Source organism: Plectropomus leopardus, chromosome 2 (genome assembly GCF_026936395.1).
Source record: "Plectropomus leopardus strain MGB_pleo_1.0 chromosome 2, ASM2693639v1, whole genome shotgun sequence".
Classification (NCBI taxonomy): domain Eukaryota; kingdom Metazoa; phylum Chordata; class Actinopteri; order Perciformes; family Serranidae; genus Plectropomus; species Plectropomus leopardus.
In genome coordinates this window covers 7980923-7997357 of record NC_142177.1, presented here as the reverse complement: position 1 = coordinate 7997357, position 16435 = coordinate 7980923, and the positions used below count along the sequence as shown (strand labels likewise).

The 16435-nt window shown below is 37.6% G+C and overlaps 1 protein-coding gene across 1 annotated transcript; it reads right to left on the bottom strand.

Annotated features, from left to right (window-relative positions):
* Window positions 1–2036: 2036 nt before the first annotated feature.
* LOC148190142 (scavenger receptor cysteine-rich domain-containing protein DMBT1-like) lies at window positions 2037–12370 on the bottom strand. Its single transcript, XM_088083883.1, has 13 exons — window positions 12277–12370; window positions 10607–10674; window positions 9762–10106; window positions 8782–9255; window positions 7021–7380; window positions 6578–6916; window positions 6137–6496; window positions 5364–5569; window positions 4760–4908; window positions 4416–4658; window positions 3007–3166; window positions 2826–2898; window positions 2037–2722 (listed from the first exon to the last, which is right to left on the bottom strand). The coding sequence occupies exons 2-13, from the start codon at window positions 10656–10658 to the stop codon at window positions 2712–2714; spliced, it is 2772 nt and encodes a 923-aa protein (XP_087940009.1). The 5' UTR covers window positions 10659–10674; window positions 12277–12370; the 3' UTR covers window positions 2037–2711.
* Between the last annotated feature and the right edge of the window lie 4065 nt (window positions 12371–16435).

The window sequence follows — 16435 nt, the reverse complement described above, 5'->3', positions numbered from 1 at the left end:
AGGCCAACATTTAAAGCAAAATATCCCACAACCCTTGAAGGCAGCGTTGGATTCAGGTCCGCTTGGGATTGGTAGAAAATGAGGACTTTCTTAATGACATTTTCCCACTGGACCAAAGCATCTGCATATTGAATAGTGTGAGGTCCTACAGCAGGATATGATAGAAAATGTGTACAGCTGTAAATGGAAGACAAACACACAGGGGGAAATGGGACATTTAATGTTTATTTAGTTATGCTATGATAAGGCTAGTCAATTATTGTAAAGCCCTGAAAATGCTCCAAGTGAATGAGTAAAACTGATAACAATGGCCTATAAACTACTACAGTTTTAATTGCACTGTGTTTTAGAGTGTCGAATTGAATAAATCTATTGCTTGAAATCATTGCTAAATGTAATAAAGCATGGTTTCTCAACCTGTGGATTTATGGATAAGGAATTTGACCTTTAGACCTAAAACAATACCATAAATCATGTAAACATGTTTTTCTGTGTACTATTTTCCAAAAGACCAAACGACATATTCTTCCAAAGCATGATGAAACTCTCCTCAGTATTCTCAGCAATAAAAGCACATAGGTTTTGCCAGAAATTCTTTACATGGGCGATGCCAACACTTTTGTGAACAGACTGCAGTTCAAATCAATACCTTTTTAACTTTTTAGTTTCTTTACTTATCTTTATTTTGAACATGGCAAATAAAATAGGAAAACATAATAATATGTAAGCGAGAAAAACAACACCAGAATGCCTATAAGTATTTCTTGTCTGAAAAGGAGTAGGAGTAACAAATTCTACTCCACTTTTTTTTTTTTTTATTTTAAAAAAAATCCTCACCTTCAATGGTGGTTAAGTATCCATGTCATTCTCAAATGTATTCTTATGTGAAGTCACATATGGAAATATACTAATATCTCTTTGTAAAGAATACTTATAGATATTTTATTATTATCAGAATAATTAATCCCACGGGAATGTATGGTAAAGATAACAAGTGCAATTATTGGACATTTACCCAACCCTGTGTCTGTCTGATCTTCCCCTGTGCTCTACTGTATGTAACCTCTTTCTTTTTTGATGTTGCTATGAGTCAGCAAAGTCAGACATATTCAAATACTTCTCAGCTTTAACAACACAGATTTTAGCACATAAAGCAAAGGCCCAAAGATTTGAAAATTAATTTAATTTGTTCAAAAGATGAGCTGCTGTCTTGGACAATACCTGGTTCTTTTTTAAAAAAAAAAAAAAAAATTTAAGATACAGTCAATGTACTTAAAACCAGAGCATTCACATTCTTGTAAAAAAAATGCTTTGCAAAGGAAGGAAATCCACTCAGTGTGTTTATTTAGTCTCAAGGACACTAACAATGCAATTTGGTGAGTAACACAAGATGGCTTATTATTGTCATTCATGTAAAAAGATAATTTTAAAGTTCTATTCGTGCTTTTTATGATAGAATTATCCATAGGCATATCAGATCAATATTAAGTTAGTTGCAGCGTGAGAGGTCAAAGGTCAAATTCTGTTGTCTTCAGCATCATGAAAATGGGACTAGATAAGACTATAGCCTAAATTTTACAATATATAACTTTATATTATTCTGTGCAGGTTATTTTCTTTTATACTGGCTCTGTGTGCAAAATGGTGAAACATCATGAAGAAACTGTGATGATGGAGGGATGAAAAAGGAATGATAGCACATAGAGAGTTACCATTGCTGCATTGCTATCATGTATTCTCCAACACTAGAAACATAGACCCAAAATTTGTGCAAATTGGTACAAATCAAAGCATGCAATACACTGTCAGTCCACATGGGGGTGGGCTCAGTCGGTGTCATGCTCTAATGATGCTTTAGGATGAGTGGTATGTATCTGTGATGGATGTATGGATGGATAATATAAATGTTTATTAAAATAAAAATCTTATTATATTCTATGATTTAAAAAAAGAATTTGGGATGAAATAAGAGAGCCAACAAACCGGAAACTGATTCAAATATAAACTCAGTGACTGAATGAATATAATACAAAACGTTTTTTCTTTCTATTTACTTTATTTAAAATAAGTCATATTTACTCACTAATCTTTATTACAATTTGTTTTGTTCATGCATTTTTTAATATTGGTGAGCCATTTTTAATTACGGAAAAATACAATACATGAAAGAATGTTGTTGCTAAGGAGGGTTCCCACACATTTTAAAGGATAAAGTTTCAAAACATTTCCATAATTCTTCACTGAATCATTATGGAAAAAAATCTTCTCTAATTTGCTCTGTGTTTTTTTTTTTTTAAAATGTCAGATTCAAAGTCCATTTAAAAAAAAGAAACATATACATGAGGAAGAGACGGGATGTAGGGAGGAACTGAGGAAGACAAACAAACAAACAAACAAAATGCTGTCACACATAGATACATATTGGAGCCAAGTTATATTAAAAGCTCCAGAAAATAAATTTGCCACAACATTAGGCAGAAGGTTTTCCACTGAAAATGACTGTAATAATTGAATTAAACACAACACAATTCTATAAAGAGATATTTACTTTTAAACCTTTTTTTACATATTCAGCGATTTTTCCAGGCCTGGAAAATGTGATTGTAAAATTCAATGCCTTGGTGACTAAGTTTAATTATACATTTGAAATGAAAATATCAAAATGCATTTGTTTTACTTTGCAGTGTTGATCAGCTCACTCCATTAACAAGTCACTGCCCCCCTAAAGACCAAGATGAAAGGAAAATAAAACATGCATTGTAACTCCCATACAGTCTACAATGTTGACATATCTGCTCTGACACCAGATTGTATTTTGTACTCACAAGTGAATGGTCCGATGGTGACAAGATTGAGCTGAGTAGGATCAACAGAGCGATACACCCTTCTTCTGCAACTCTGTAAGGTAAGAGAGGGTAGAATGATCACAGAACTTGTGTTTGGATGTAGAGCATTGATTGCTGATTGATTATTTGGACTGAGTGAGAGGATGCATGTCTGACTCACTGGAACACAGTTTTGGCTCCTCTTGTCACACAAGTGAAGTCTGCAGTGTAAGAAGACAGATGAGTTTTCACCCTGGAGAGGGGCGAGATGGGCACAGAAACGAGCACGGGACGACAGGCCGTTCTCAACCACTGACACACGACGGGGGTCGGTAGGACACCTAGTAAAGATGTCAGACAGTCGTTAAGACCATTATGAGGTATTTCCACCTGCTCAGTACGCATTTTTTTGCATTTCCGCTGTGAAAAATTCTGAACGGTACATTTAGTACCTTTTGAACCACGGCCATTTTTCGTCACCCCTCTGCTTGTTGTACCTAGCACACCAATCTGATACTAAAAGGTGGCTAGAAACACTGCAGTCTGTAGATTAGTCAATAGAGAATCAACACTGTAGGCTCAGGGCTGAGCTGTAGCTGGTTTAACTACTGTTCATGCCTTCTATAGATGTCTAACAGAAGGATAGATAAAATAAAAAACTGTTACAAAGAGAAACTTTACCAGTTAAGGGCCACTATGAGCCCAGGCCTAGGTGAGGAATTATCTATTTTGTATATATTTTTTTATCTGATGTTACTGTATGTGTGATGAATGTTATGGTCTTGAGCACAATGCTGCTTTGTTGGAGCTGACCTGAGTGTGTGCACACTTCACTTCATTAATTGTACCTGTGACAATTATCTAGTGCTCCTCTGATTGCCTGGCACCTGAAACCAGTCCTGGTATATATCTGTGAGCTGCCACTTGTTTTTACATGCCCTGATAAAGAAGTTGAAGCATGTATGTGTTAAGCCTATTTATTAGAGGCTTTTTTAACTTTTGCAAAACAGTGTGCCTTTGATTTTTTTTTTTTTTTTTGACTTATTGACAAAAGAAATAACAAGTCTAACCTCTCCCTCCTCGTTTGGTCATTTTTGTCTTCAAATCCAAATAGCACCTGTTTTTGACACCTTACATTTTAACATGACAACTGTGACCACCCCATATGTTTTTATCGACTGAATTACACTTTCAGTAATGAGTGGATCTTTGCGACTGGATTATGAGAACTTCAAATTCTAATTTACACTTTGAGAAAAAACAAAAACTCTGAATATACCCTGCTGTCTTTGCCTGACAAGGAGTCAATGCACAAACCTGCTATTTATAACTATTCCATTGAGATAGACTCTCATTTCAGCCTGCAGCACTGTTTTATGGGTGATAAACGGGGTGCAGGCTTCACTCTGTATAACCAGTGAATAAGGAAATGCAGCAAGAGCAGCTAGTGACAACAGCCCCACCCACATGTAAAAGTACTGTTTGTGGATCAGATCAGAGCAGATCTAGGTACTAGTTATAGCAGCTATACACATCACTGTAGATTTCCATTTTCCCTTCCAGTCTATGTAAATCGGGAGAGACACATACCCAGAATGGATGAGATAGTATCGCATTGGGTCATCAGAGTTTGAGGAGTAAGTGGTATAGCAGTCATCCAGAACAACTGCAAAACTTGCATCATTATCATGCACAAGCACTTGCACATGAAGTCCAGACCCCACTGGCAGGGTGATCTGACCCGCTGGGTAGCTGTAATAAAAGCTGGAATCACGGAAAAGACTCATGTAGGCCCTGTCTGGAGCACCTGACCCCATGAGGCCATCCCCATGGCTGTTAAGAAAGAGAGAAGATTAGTGATGTGTGTTACCCTTCAGGTGATATATATCTGTTCCGAGTGTTGTTATTATCAAGAAATTACATAAAAGGCTCACAGTTGTGGTCGGATTGCATCATTCAGGCTGGTTTCGGTTTCCAAGGGATAAGCACAGGAGAATGGAATAACCTCCGGTAGATGCACAGAATCATTGCTTTTTGGGTATAAAAACAAAGAGTTGGAGTAGATGGCATGGGTGGTGTTGGTCTGAAAGAGAAAGGATGATCAGTCAGCAAAATAATTGAATCATCCTGGGTTATAGAAGCCATCTTTCTTCGGTTTAATGCCAGTTAAAGGTATAGTCAGCGATTTTAATCCAATAAATTTATTGTCAAATAAAAGTGAATATCTTCTCATGGTCCTGTCCTGTCTGAGCTGTCCACTCTTTGGATCCTGCCTGACATTTAAAAATGTCATCTTGGGCTCTCATAACTTAGAACAGACATTTTTTAACAATGGGGTGACGTGTTATAGACCAAACAATTCTTGAATGAATCAAAAAAATTATTGAAATATTAATCAAAAATGAAATGAATTCTTACTTGGAGGCCTAATATACATATCAAACAAAATATATTGTAGCCAAAATGGAGAGAAAATACGTGAAGAAAACAAGTAACAAGTACAAGTAATCAGGTTATATAAAAGAGATCAGTTTTTACCGTCAGTACAGTTCCACAGCTGCCAGCCTGACGTGCAACTCGGTACCACACAGTATTACCATGCACTCTGTAGCTGTTACAGTAGGGAGCTGCAAGCTGACCAGAGAATGCGTTCAAACCAGCCAACAACAGGCTGTCCAGTTGTACCCCAACTAGAAGCTGATACGGGGAGCAAACAAGCTGAGCAGCCTGGAGTAGAGATGGTTCTAAAAATGATTATTTTTTAAAAAAAGAAAAGAAGAAAGGTTAGGGGCAGAATTTTAACTCTCCTATGTTGGATTTGTATGATTTCAAAATATTCCAAATGCACCAGGAGTACTTTAATATGTATGAACATTTAATGTCACAAATTTCGCTAGCATCTTCACTGTAACAATCAAAAGACCCAAATATTAGAAGTTCACAGTCTGTTATCAATGATTAATTTCCTGAACACCAAACTACGTCCAACCGGATTTTCCCAGAGACCCAAAAAAAGTATTTTGAGGTGATGGTGATGGCTGAGCACTGCCGCAGCCCAGTTGTCGACAAACCACCTGAGCTTCATTCAGTCCCCAATTGTTGCCACATATGTGCCCCCACTGGCTATCAAAGAAGATCTCCACTCGGCCACAGCAGGTGCTGTCAGAGTTTACCAGTCTCACTAAAGGTGGTGTTGGAGCAGGTGTAGTTGTAGAAAATGAAGTAGCACTTTCTGGCTTAAATTAAAGAAGAATCTATGTGAATACACATTGCAAAAACTAGAGTGGACTTAAAATAGATGACACATTTACCTTCGCAGATGACGCCAGCATCCTCAGAATGACCACAATTGTGGGATCCAAAGCCTCCATGTGCACAGTTTGTTATTGAGTACTCACTCCCTAAACACTGAACATTGTCAAGCCAGATTGGTCCAGTGCCCGATCCAAAATATGCACCATGCGATGCTGTCACAGCCCTTCCGCAGCCCAGCTGCCGACAAACCACCTGAGCATGAGTTAGTTCCCAAATGTCATCACACACCGTCCCCCACTGATCATTGTGGAAGATCTCCACTCTGCCAGAGCAGTTGCTTGCAGAGTTGACCAGTCTCACTAAAGAACCTGGTGGTGTTGCAACAGCTGCAGTTGTAGAAAATGTACTTGGAATCCCTGGTTAAAATGGAATGAGAATCTATGTGAATCCATATTGCAAAAAAATGGAGTGTACTTAAAATAAAAGGATGCATTTACCTTCACAGATGACACCAGCATCCTCAAAATGATCACAGTCATGGGATCCTAAGCCTTCATGTGCACAGTCTGTTATTGAGTACTCAATACCCAAACACCAAACATCGTCCAACCAGATTGGTCCAGTGCCTGGTCCAAAATATGCACCATGCAATGCTGCCACAGCCCTTCCACAGCCCAGCTGCCGACAAACCACCTCAGCATGAATCAGGTTCCAGCTATCATCACACACTGTCCCCCATTGACCGTTGTGGAAGATCTCCACTCTGCCAGAGCAGCTGTGGCTAGAGTTGCCCAGTCTCACTAAAGAACTTGATGTTGGAGGTGATGTTGGAGCAGCTGCAATCACAGAAAATGTACTGTGAATTTCTGGTTAAAATTAAATTTGAATCAGTGTGTGTTGCAGAAACTAGAGTTTACTTAAAATATAATGACGCATTTACCTTCACAGATGACACCAGCATCCTCAGAATGACCACAGTTGTGGGATCCAAAACCTTGATGTGTACAGTGTGTTATGGAGGACTCATTTCCTGAACACTGAACATTGTCCAACAAGATTGGTCCAGTTCCCTGTCCAAAATGTGCACTTTGTTTTGCTTCCACAGCCCTTCCACAGCCCAGCTGTCGACAAACTACCTGAGCATGAGCAATTCCCCAGCTGTCATCACACACCGTCCCCCACTGACCATTGTAGAAGATCTCCACTCTGCCAGAACAGTTGCTATTGGGGTGGACCAGTCTCAGTGGAAGACTTGGGGGTGTGGGAGCTGGTGTGAAGGTAGACATTGTGCTGTTCATGTCTGGTTTAAATGAAAGACAAATTGGTGAGCCCACATGGCTACTGTAGGCTGCCTCTACCAATAATGCCAAAAAGTCCAATTTTACCAGTTTAGGTGTAATTTGCGGGCTGTTCTCATGCACTGTTTGTACGATTCTTAAGAAAAGTAATGTTCTAAAATCCATACATATCCCACATAATTATGAACCAGTTATTACCACATATACCATGTATTTTGGAAGGCTGCAATCACATGACCAATTCATTGTCAAGAGTACAGGATGCAGGATGCAGTCCCGTATAGGGGCAGGTTGAGGGTAGTGGGAGAGTCACAATCATAGACTGTATATAAAGATGGACAACATGACAGTTCCCCCAAAGTGTGGCTTTTGATTCTCAATTGCCCCCTGGTGACTGACTGCAGTACAGGTCCTAGATCCCGCCCCTCCATGTTAGTGAATGGATATAGGCATAACCAAAAACTCAAAGTACACGCCAAATAAAATTTTCAAATATGGTTTCTGCCACTGAAGGTAGTTCTCATCACCCTGATGTTTGTCCAAGTGCTTGTTTTTATATACAGACTATGGTCACAATATAAAGGACTTTCACCCGAATGACTGGTGTTTGAAACCATGTGAACATTGTGTTATTTTAGGGTACATTGTCACCATGGTTTTATTCCCAAACCTTGTGACAGTAGCTTTACTTGTTTAAACCTAACCTCCTAACTTTACATGAATTATAAAACATTATATTAAATACATATCATTCATGGGGCTAATTCTTAAAATATCATAAGAACCGCGGCGTGTTCATAGAGCAACTGCTCTATGAGGATACACTGAGTTAGGGATGGACAATATCGAAAAAATCTAAATCACAACAATTTTGATCAAATACCTCAGTATTGATATTGCAACAATATTGTAGGGTTGACTATGGGGAATTAAAAAAATACTTACAAAGTAAGAATTTTGATAAATAATCATCAGTAATGTGGACATAATGATTAAGTGGACAAAGACAAATTATAGAACAACTAGGACTGACTATAAATTCAGATAATTACAGCACATTACTGCAATGCAGCCTAGAATATAACACCCATGATATTCAAAATCTAAGACAATATTTAGTCTCATATCACAATATCCTTATAGTATCAATATATTGTACAGTCCTAGGTGTGCTTCATCCTTTCATATTTCAGGACTCTTTTTTTTCTTGGTCAAAGGTAATGCCTCAGTTGTGTATTAAGCTTATTGTGGTGGAAAATTGTTTCTAAATTCCATTCATTGTGTAGTAGACATCCATTGTATACTGTAAAATAGAGTCAAAGATAAACTATATTACTCTCAAGCAATGGCAGCTTGAGAGAACTATCAATATATATACAGTATATACAGTATAACATATTTACCTTCACAAATGACACCAGCATCCTCAAAATGATTGCAGTCATGGGACCCGAAGCCCTGATGTGCACAGTCTGTTATTGAGTACTCACTCCCAGAACACTGAACATGGTTCAACCATATCGGTCCAGTGCCCGCTCCAAAATATGCAGCATATGATGCCTCCATGGCATTGCCACATCCCAGCTGCCGACATACCACTTGAGCATGAGTCAAGCTCCAAATATCGTCACACACCGTCCCCCATTGACCATTGTGGAAGATTTCTACTCTACCAGAACAGTTGCTGGTAGAGTTAACCAGTCTCACTAAAGAACTTTGTGGTGTTTGAGAAGGTGTGGTTGTAGAAACTTTGCTTTTGTTTTCTGACAGACTTAGTGGTGTTGGAGTAGGAGTGGTCATAGAAACTGTGCTTTTAGTTTCTAAAGAACTCGGTGGTGTTGGAGTAGGGGAGGTTGAAGAAAATGTTCCGCCAGTACCTGTATAAGGTCAAAGGAAAATTTCTGTAAACTCACATAGCACCTGGATAAGGAAAAGCCCAATTCCACCAGTATAGCTGTACTTGATCATTTTATCCTTCAGCTTCTTTAGTTCAGAAAAATGCCTTAAAGGGATAGTTTGGGGCTTTTCAATTGCAGCTATATGATGGACTTCTAGCACCCCAGAAGCTTAGCATTGCATTTCTGTGAACAGCTGAACTCATTTAAGCCGCTTTAAACAAGGCCTACTTAAAAAAGGACAATAACAGTTTAAAACCCTATTCGCATTGGAGCTAGTATGACCTGGGGACCTCATGTAATTTAGAAAGTACCTCAATTGAATACCTCATACAGCCCCACATAAAAACCTTAACTATCCCTTTAAAACAGAGACATAATGTAATTTCTATTCTCTACAATATATTATTAGAGTCAAAGCTAAATGTATTTCTTTTTTCTTCTTTGCGAGCAACTTAAGTCTACTTATGGTAGAATACCACATTTACCTTCACAGATGACACCAGCATCCTCAGAATGACCACAGTTATGGTTCCCGAATCCCCCATGTGGACAGTCTGTTATCGATGACTCACTCCCAAAGCACAGAAGGTCATCTAACCAAATTACTCCACTGCCCTCTCCAAAATATGCCCATTTTTTCGCTTCCAGAGCCCTGCCACAGCCTAACTGTCGACAAACCACCTGAGCATCATCCAAATCCCAGAGGTCATCACACACCGTCCCCCACTGCCCATGTTGGAAGATCTCCACTCTGCCGGAGCAGGGGCTGTTGGAGTTGACTAATCTCACTGGAGGACTTGGCTTTGTTGGACTAAGTGCGATTTGAGAATCTGTGAAAGTGAAGACAAGAAATCAGGGCTGGTATTTAAAATGTAATTTCTAAGTGCATTACAAATCAGCAATTAGAGACATTCAGAGACTTCCTGCTTGTATTTTAGAATTGGGAATAAAATGTGGTCTCAGTTTCTGGTTTGTTGATATTTTGTGTATTGTTTATATTATCTTGAGATCTAATACAGCATTGGCAGATTGTTGCTGTATTGCTTTTTATTTCACTTTTTCAGACGCATTTGACTTACTTTCAACTTGAAATCAAAATCCATTCACACCTTACATTTATAGAATATATTCCTGGAATTAAAATTAGCTGTGCTTTGACTTTATTTTTGCAAAGAAAAACAGTCAAACCTCACTTAGTCCAGGCTGTTGTTGGTGTTAAATACTAAAATGTGGAGTTTTTAATCAAACAACACAACTTGGACTCTATTGCGTCGTTGTTAGCAAATTGACTGATTAAGCTAAATTGGTGGCAAGCCTTATGACACTTTACCTGTGCATCCTGTAAAAGTCTGCAAAATCAGGAGCAGCACAACCCAAGTCATCCTCACTTTGGGCCACCTAAGCAGAATAAATAAGAACAGAGACAAGACACACACAAATATTGGCAGTAACTCAAAAGTACACACATGCAACATCAGAAACATTCAAAGACATCTGAAAAGGTTTTTTTAAAATGTTTGAATTTAATCAATAGGATAAGAGTTTTTAAATTCCTTTGTTATCAATTCCATTCTCTCCAACTTCATTATGTACTTGTAAGTTATCAGGAGTTAAACAGTCCTGGGGACCTGGTCTGATAAACTGTAGTTCTAAATTTGAGAAGAGATGTGACGTGTTGAGCTTTAGTAGGACACTTTTATAAACAAAATTGAGATTGTGAACTTTTCTTCTTGTTGCTCATGAGCAGTAGTGGATGGGTTAGGTTTGGGGTTTGTGACAAAGTACACATTACTTGTACTACCTGAGTCAAAGTATAGATACTCCTGGTCAAATATTTCTCTAGTACAAGTAAAAGTTGTTGAGTGAAATAATTAAATTATTGCTACTTGATATATTATTATAAGTATTGGAGTGCTTGCTTGAAAAAGAAAACTAGGTATACAAAGTACTTTGTCGTCTCAATACATTGTTATATATTGTCACAATACATTTACAGAACTGACTAAAACAACCCATTGAATGCACCTACTTACCTTGAGGACCTGTGGAATTAAAAGCTTGTCAGATATGCTACAAAGCCAATAAAAATACTTACAGAAACATAAATTGACAAAAGTACCACCATTTTAATTTTCTCTTTTTTCTTTCTTTTTTTCAACACCCACACACAGAACTGCATGATCACAGTTTATAGTTTAGTTTTTTAAATTTAAAAGGAAAAAAAATTAATCTGCTTACGTCAAAGCAAATGTAATGAGTAATGTGAGCCTTCGTAATAATGTAGTTGAGTCAGAAGTATAATATTTGTCTTTCAAATGTAGTGGAGTCAAATAATACATTTCCAGAAAATAATACTCAAAATTTTCCTCAAGTATAGTGCTTATTAAAATGCAGCCTACTTCATTACTGTCCACCACTGCTTGTTTTCAATGTGTTTTAAACAGATTATTTTTATCTTCAGATTGTGTGTTCTTCCACATGACACCGCTTTGTAACCAAGATACAACAGATCAGATATTTATAAAATTGGACAACCACAATTTTAGCATTATGTCTATAAATGTGTGTTGAATTAATCATGTTATTTATAATATAATAATCCAATTAATAATGGGATCACACACAAGATTGTGGTACACCTTTGTTATTAAAAGGGAGTGTGTTCTATCAAACCACTTTTGATCATCCAAACCAAGACAGTGTTATTTGCTTAGTAAATTGCAACAGCATCAGAATCCTTGGAAATGTCATATTTTTGAGAATGTACACCAAACTAGTGCACCACTCTACTGACTAAAGAATTACAGACACATATGCAAGCAAAAATCTACAAAATTCGGTTTTAAAATTACGCCACAGTGCAGAAACACTCAATGTATAGAATAGCCAGTTAGTGTTAAACAATCAGTTACTTCTAACTGTTAAATGTGCTATGTGTGCAGCTATTGTTTATCACTGCTGCTGCCGCCTCCATCATCTTAGTCATCATTAGTTTCTTACCTTTTCCAGGTTTGTTGTCTTTGGATTCTGACTGGCAGTGCTTTGCAAGAGCTGAAGTAAAGTAAACCTCTGCAAGCTACAAACCTGTGCCAACCTGAGTCCATGGAGTATTTTATATGACTCGCCGGTGGGCCATCTAATCTGCCTCAGCAGGATTAGATAACAATGAAGATAATAGCTTGTTTCCAAAATGGCAGCCAATGTAATTCTTTGGAGAAGTTTTTGATATTTAATAAGGCAACCGGTGAGATCAGGTAGATCAGAACTAGTTAGGTGACCTCAAGATATATTAAATACCGTATTAAGTTTTGTTTGAGTGCATTATTAGAGAAAACACCTAGTCTTGAGAATAGGTTACATAAAACACCAAAACACTTGCAAACATCTTACTGGTGATGATCAAGACATAATATAGAAGAAATATTTTAGTCTGTGTGCTCAATATTCCTTTACTGTAAGTCAATGACTATAAATGAATCACCACATTACTACATTACTACAGTAGCCTTAAGGTCTCAACAGAGGTGAATTTCCCAATGTTTTCTTTTTCCATAGGGGTGGCTTGATGGGGCCATTGACAAGCTTGGGGTGGCACGTCAAAACCAAAAGTCATAACTGAATTTTAAGAATTTGCTTATGCTTTTGAGGTATTTAAACTAGTTGAAACTATGTTGATATGTTTTGTTAAGGAATTACATGCCTATATACTTTGGTTTACTTTCTGTTAATGTGTGAAATTCTCTCCATGTATCTTATATACAGTGATTTACATGCCTCCAAATTTTCTTGATGATTTTACTGAAATGCTTTTAATTATTTGCACAAAATTTGACTGTGTAGTCATCACGGATGATTTTAATATACATGTCTGTGAGAAAAATGCCACACAACTTTCTGCAATACTTGAAACATTCTATCTTTGTCAACATGTGAGAGAGACAACCCACAATAGAGGACAAACTCTAGATCTAGTCATCACTAAAGGTGTTAATATTTCAAATGTCACTGTGCTGGATGTTGCTCAGTCAGACCATTTCTGTGTATTTTTTTGATCTGTCAGTAATTACTTAAACTCTCCACGGATCAACAAATGTTGAAAAAAGATACTTCAGTGAGAATACAGAATACTTTTCATGGAATCCATCAAATTTAAAACTGACACAATCTCAAACCATGTTGATGATGTTGAACTCCTGCACTTCTGAAATTGCAAATGTAATTGACGCCATTGCTCCTGTTAAGGTGAAATTCAAAAGTAAAAGGCAAAAGGCACCGTGGAGAAACACTCCTTCTGTAACAGTCCAGAAAAGGGAGTGCCAGAAAGCAGAACGAAAATGGCGCAAGTCAAAGCTTAACGTTCATTTTGAAATCTATGAAGAAAACGTATGCATTTATAATTTGATCTTGAAAAGTGCAAGGCAGTCATTTTTCTCAGAGATCATCAACAGAAACAGTAACAATTCACGTGTATTATTTGCTACCATGGACAGATTAACTAACCCTCCTGTTCCAATATCTCCAGAACTAGTTTCCACCAGCAAATGTAGCGAGTTTGCAGACTTTTTTAATAGCAAGGTTCAAGGCATCAGACTTGCAATTAACTCTTCAATGCCAAAGAATAATGTGCCATCACTGCAGACTTCCCAAGGTAACTTACTAAGTATGGAACAATTTAAGGCCATCAGTGACAAATCACTGGAGGAAATGATCTCCAGTCTCAGTTCCTCAACCTGCTGCCTTGATGTTTTACCCACTAGCTTCCTCAAAACTGTTCTAAGCAGTCTGGTAAAACAACTCACTCTTATAGTTAATCTGTCTCTCCAATCTAGCACTTGAAAACTGCAGTCATCAAGCCTCTCCTAAAGAAGAGCAGCCTGGATGCCACTTTGCTAAGCAACTATCGGCCAATTTCAAACTTACCATTTTTCAGTAAAGTTATTGAAAAAGTTGTCCACCAGCAAATTAGCAGCTTTTTAAAACTAAACAATTACTATGATAACTTTCAGTCAGGTTTTCGGTCCCATCACAGCACTGAGACTGCACTCATAAAGGTAATAAATGACATCCGCCTTAACACTGATTCCGTCTATTTTAGTGCTCCTGGATCTAAGTGCTGCCTTTGACACAGTGGACCACACAATTTAATTAGAAAGACTAGAAAACTGGGTCGGACTCTCTGGCACTGTCCTTAAATGGTTCAAGTCATATCTTCATGACAGGAAGTACTTTGTTTCAATAGGAAACTGTAAATCAGAGAAGATGACTATGACATGTAGGGTCCCACAGGCGTCCATCTTGTTTAATCTCTATATGTTTCCATTCGGCCAGATTATGCAAAATAACAAAGTAGTCTACCACAATTATGCAGATGACACACAGATATACATATCACTTTCACCAGGTGATTATGAACCTGTAGAACGTCTGTGTCACTGTATTGAGCAAATCAATGATTGGATGCATCAAAATTTTGTCCAGCTCAATAGAGATAAGACCAATATCATTGTCTTTGGGCCACAGAAAGAAAGGGAGAGGGCCCGTTCTCACCTTGAATCCCTCTCTCATAAGTCAAGAGTCAAGAAAAAAAACTCGGGGTTATCCTGGACTCTGATTTAAATTTCCACAGTTACATCAAATCAGTAACTTCATCTGCCAACTATCATTTAAAAAACATTGCCAGAGTCAGAGAATAATGTCACAGTAAGACCTTGAAAGGCTCACCCATGCCTTTATTTCCAGTAGGTTAGATTACTGCAACGGTCTGTTTGGTGGGCTTTCAAAACAAGCTGTTCGGCAACTTGAGCTTATTCAGAATGCTGCTGCGAGAGTCCTGAAAAAAACTAGGAAATATGAGCACATTACTCCAGATCTAAAATCCTAACACTGGCTACCTGTCACTCAGATAACTGACTTTAAAATCTCACTCCTTGTCTACATATCAATCTGTTGGTCATCGCCAAAATATATCTCTGACATGCTTGTGACATATGAACCCTCAAGGACCCTCAGAACATCAGGGGCCCGCCTACTGAGCGTCCCAAGAGTCAGAACTAAACATGGTGAAGCAGCATTTTGTTATTATGTAGCACAAACCTGGAATAACCTCCCAGAAGAGGTTTGTCAAGCCCAGACTCTGATCACTTTTAAGGAAAAGCTGAAAAAAATCCTTTTTCACACTGCCTAGTCCACCTGCGGAATACCAACTTAATTTCAAATTTGATTTTAAATCATTTTAAATTATCATTTTATTTTTGCACCTCTTTAATAATTTAGTAATTGATTTCAACTTGTTTATCTTATCTTTTTCTCTTTTATTGTAAATCTGTATCTTTTATTATGTCTTTATATTTTATTACTCTGTAAAGCACTTTGAATTGCCCTGTGTATGAAATGTGCTATACAAAGAAACTGCCTTGCCTTGCCTTGCCTTTCTAATCATCTGATGTGCATAGACTAACACCTGTAGAGTAAACATTTCTGAGTTCTTAAATAATCCTATTTAATGCATTTTTCCCTGTATATGTCAGGCAGTTCATTCTTCTACAAATATGCCTGTTAGTTGGATTCCTTCAAAAAGCCAAATATACAGCTTTAATATAAACATTGATTTTTAGGAACAAAGCATTTACTGAGAACAAACCTTCTTAAGTTTGGGGAAGAGGTGAGAGTTTGAAGGACTTTTAAAAATGACCATGCCAGCTATTCCCTTGCAAGAAATAAGCCTAAATTTCGAATGATATTTAGGCCCATTCATTGTTGTTACTAATGGATGACTTTGGTTGTCTAGTTTCACAAGATACCTTTGTGCTAGCTTAAAAAGAGTGCACCTCAGCCTCTTAGGATAATGGCCAACAATGACTTTTGCCAGAGGGGACCAGTGGGAGGGGCCAGCAATGGGGCCATGCCTCCAGATCAGTCTGGGTTTATGAATGCAAGATCATTTCATGAAAACATGCATTCTATCCCAGATATAGATTGTCTAAATGTAGTGGTTACATCCATTCATAGCTCAAGCTCTACAAAATGTTGTATACAGGCAAAAATGTAAAGATATAATGTTTCTATAGTAATAGAAGTAGATCAGTTACCTTGCCTTTCGATAATAAAGGTTGCCATGACCTAAACAAAGGCATCATTATGATTACACATCATCAAAATC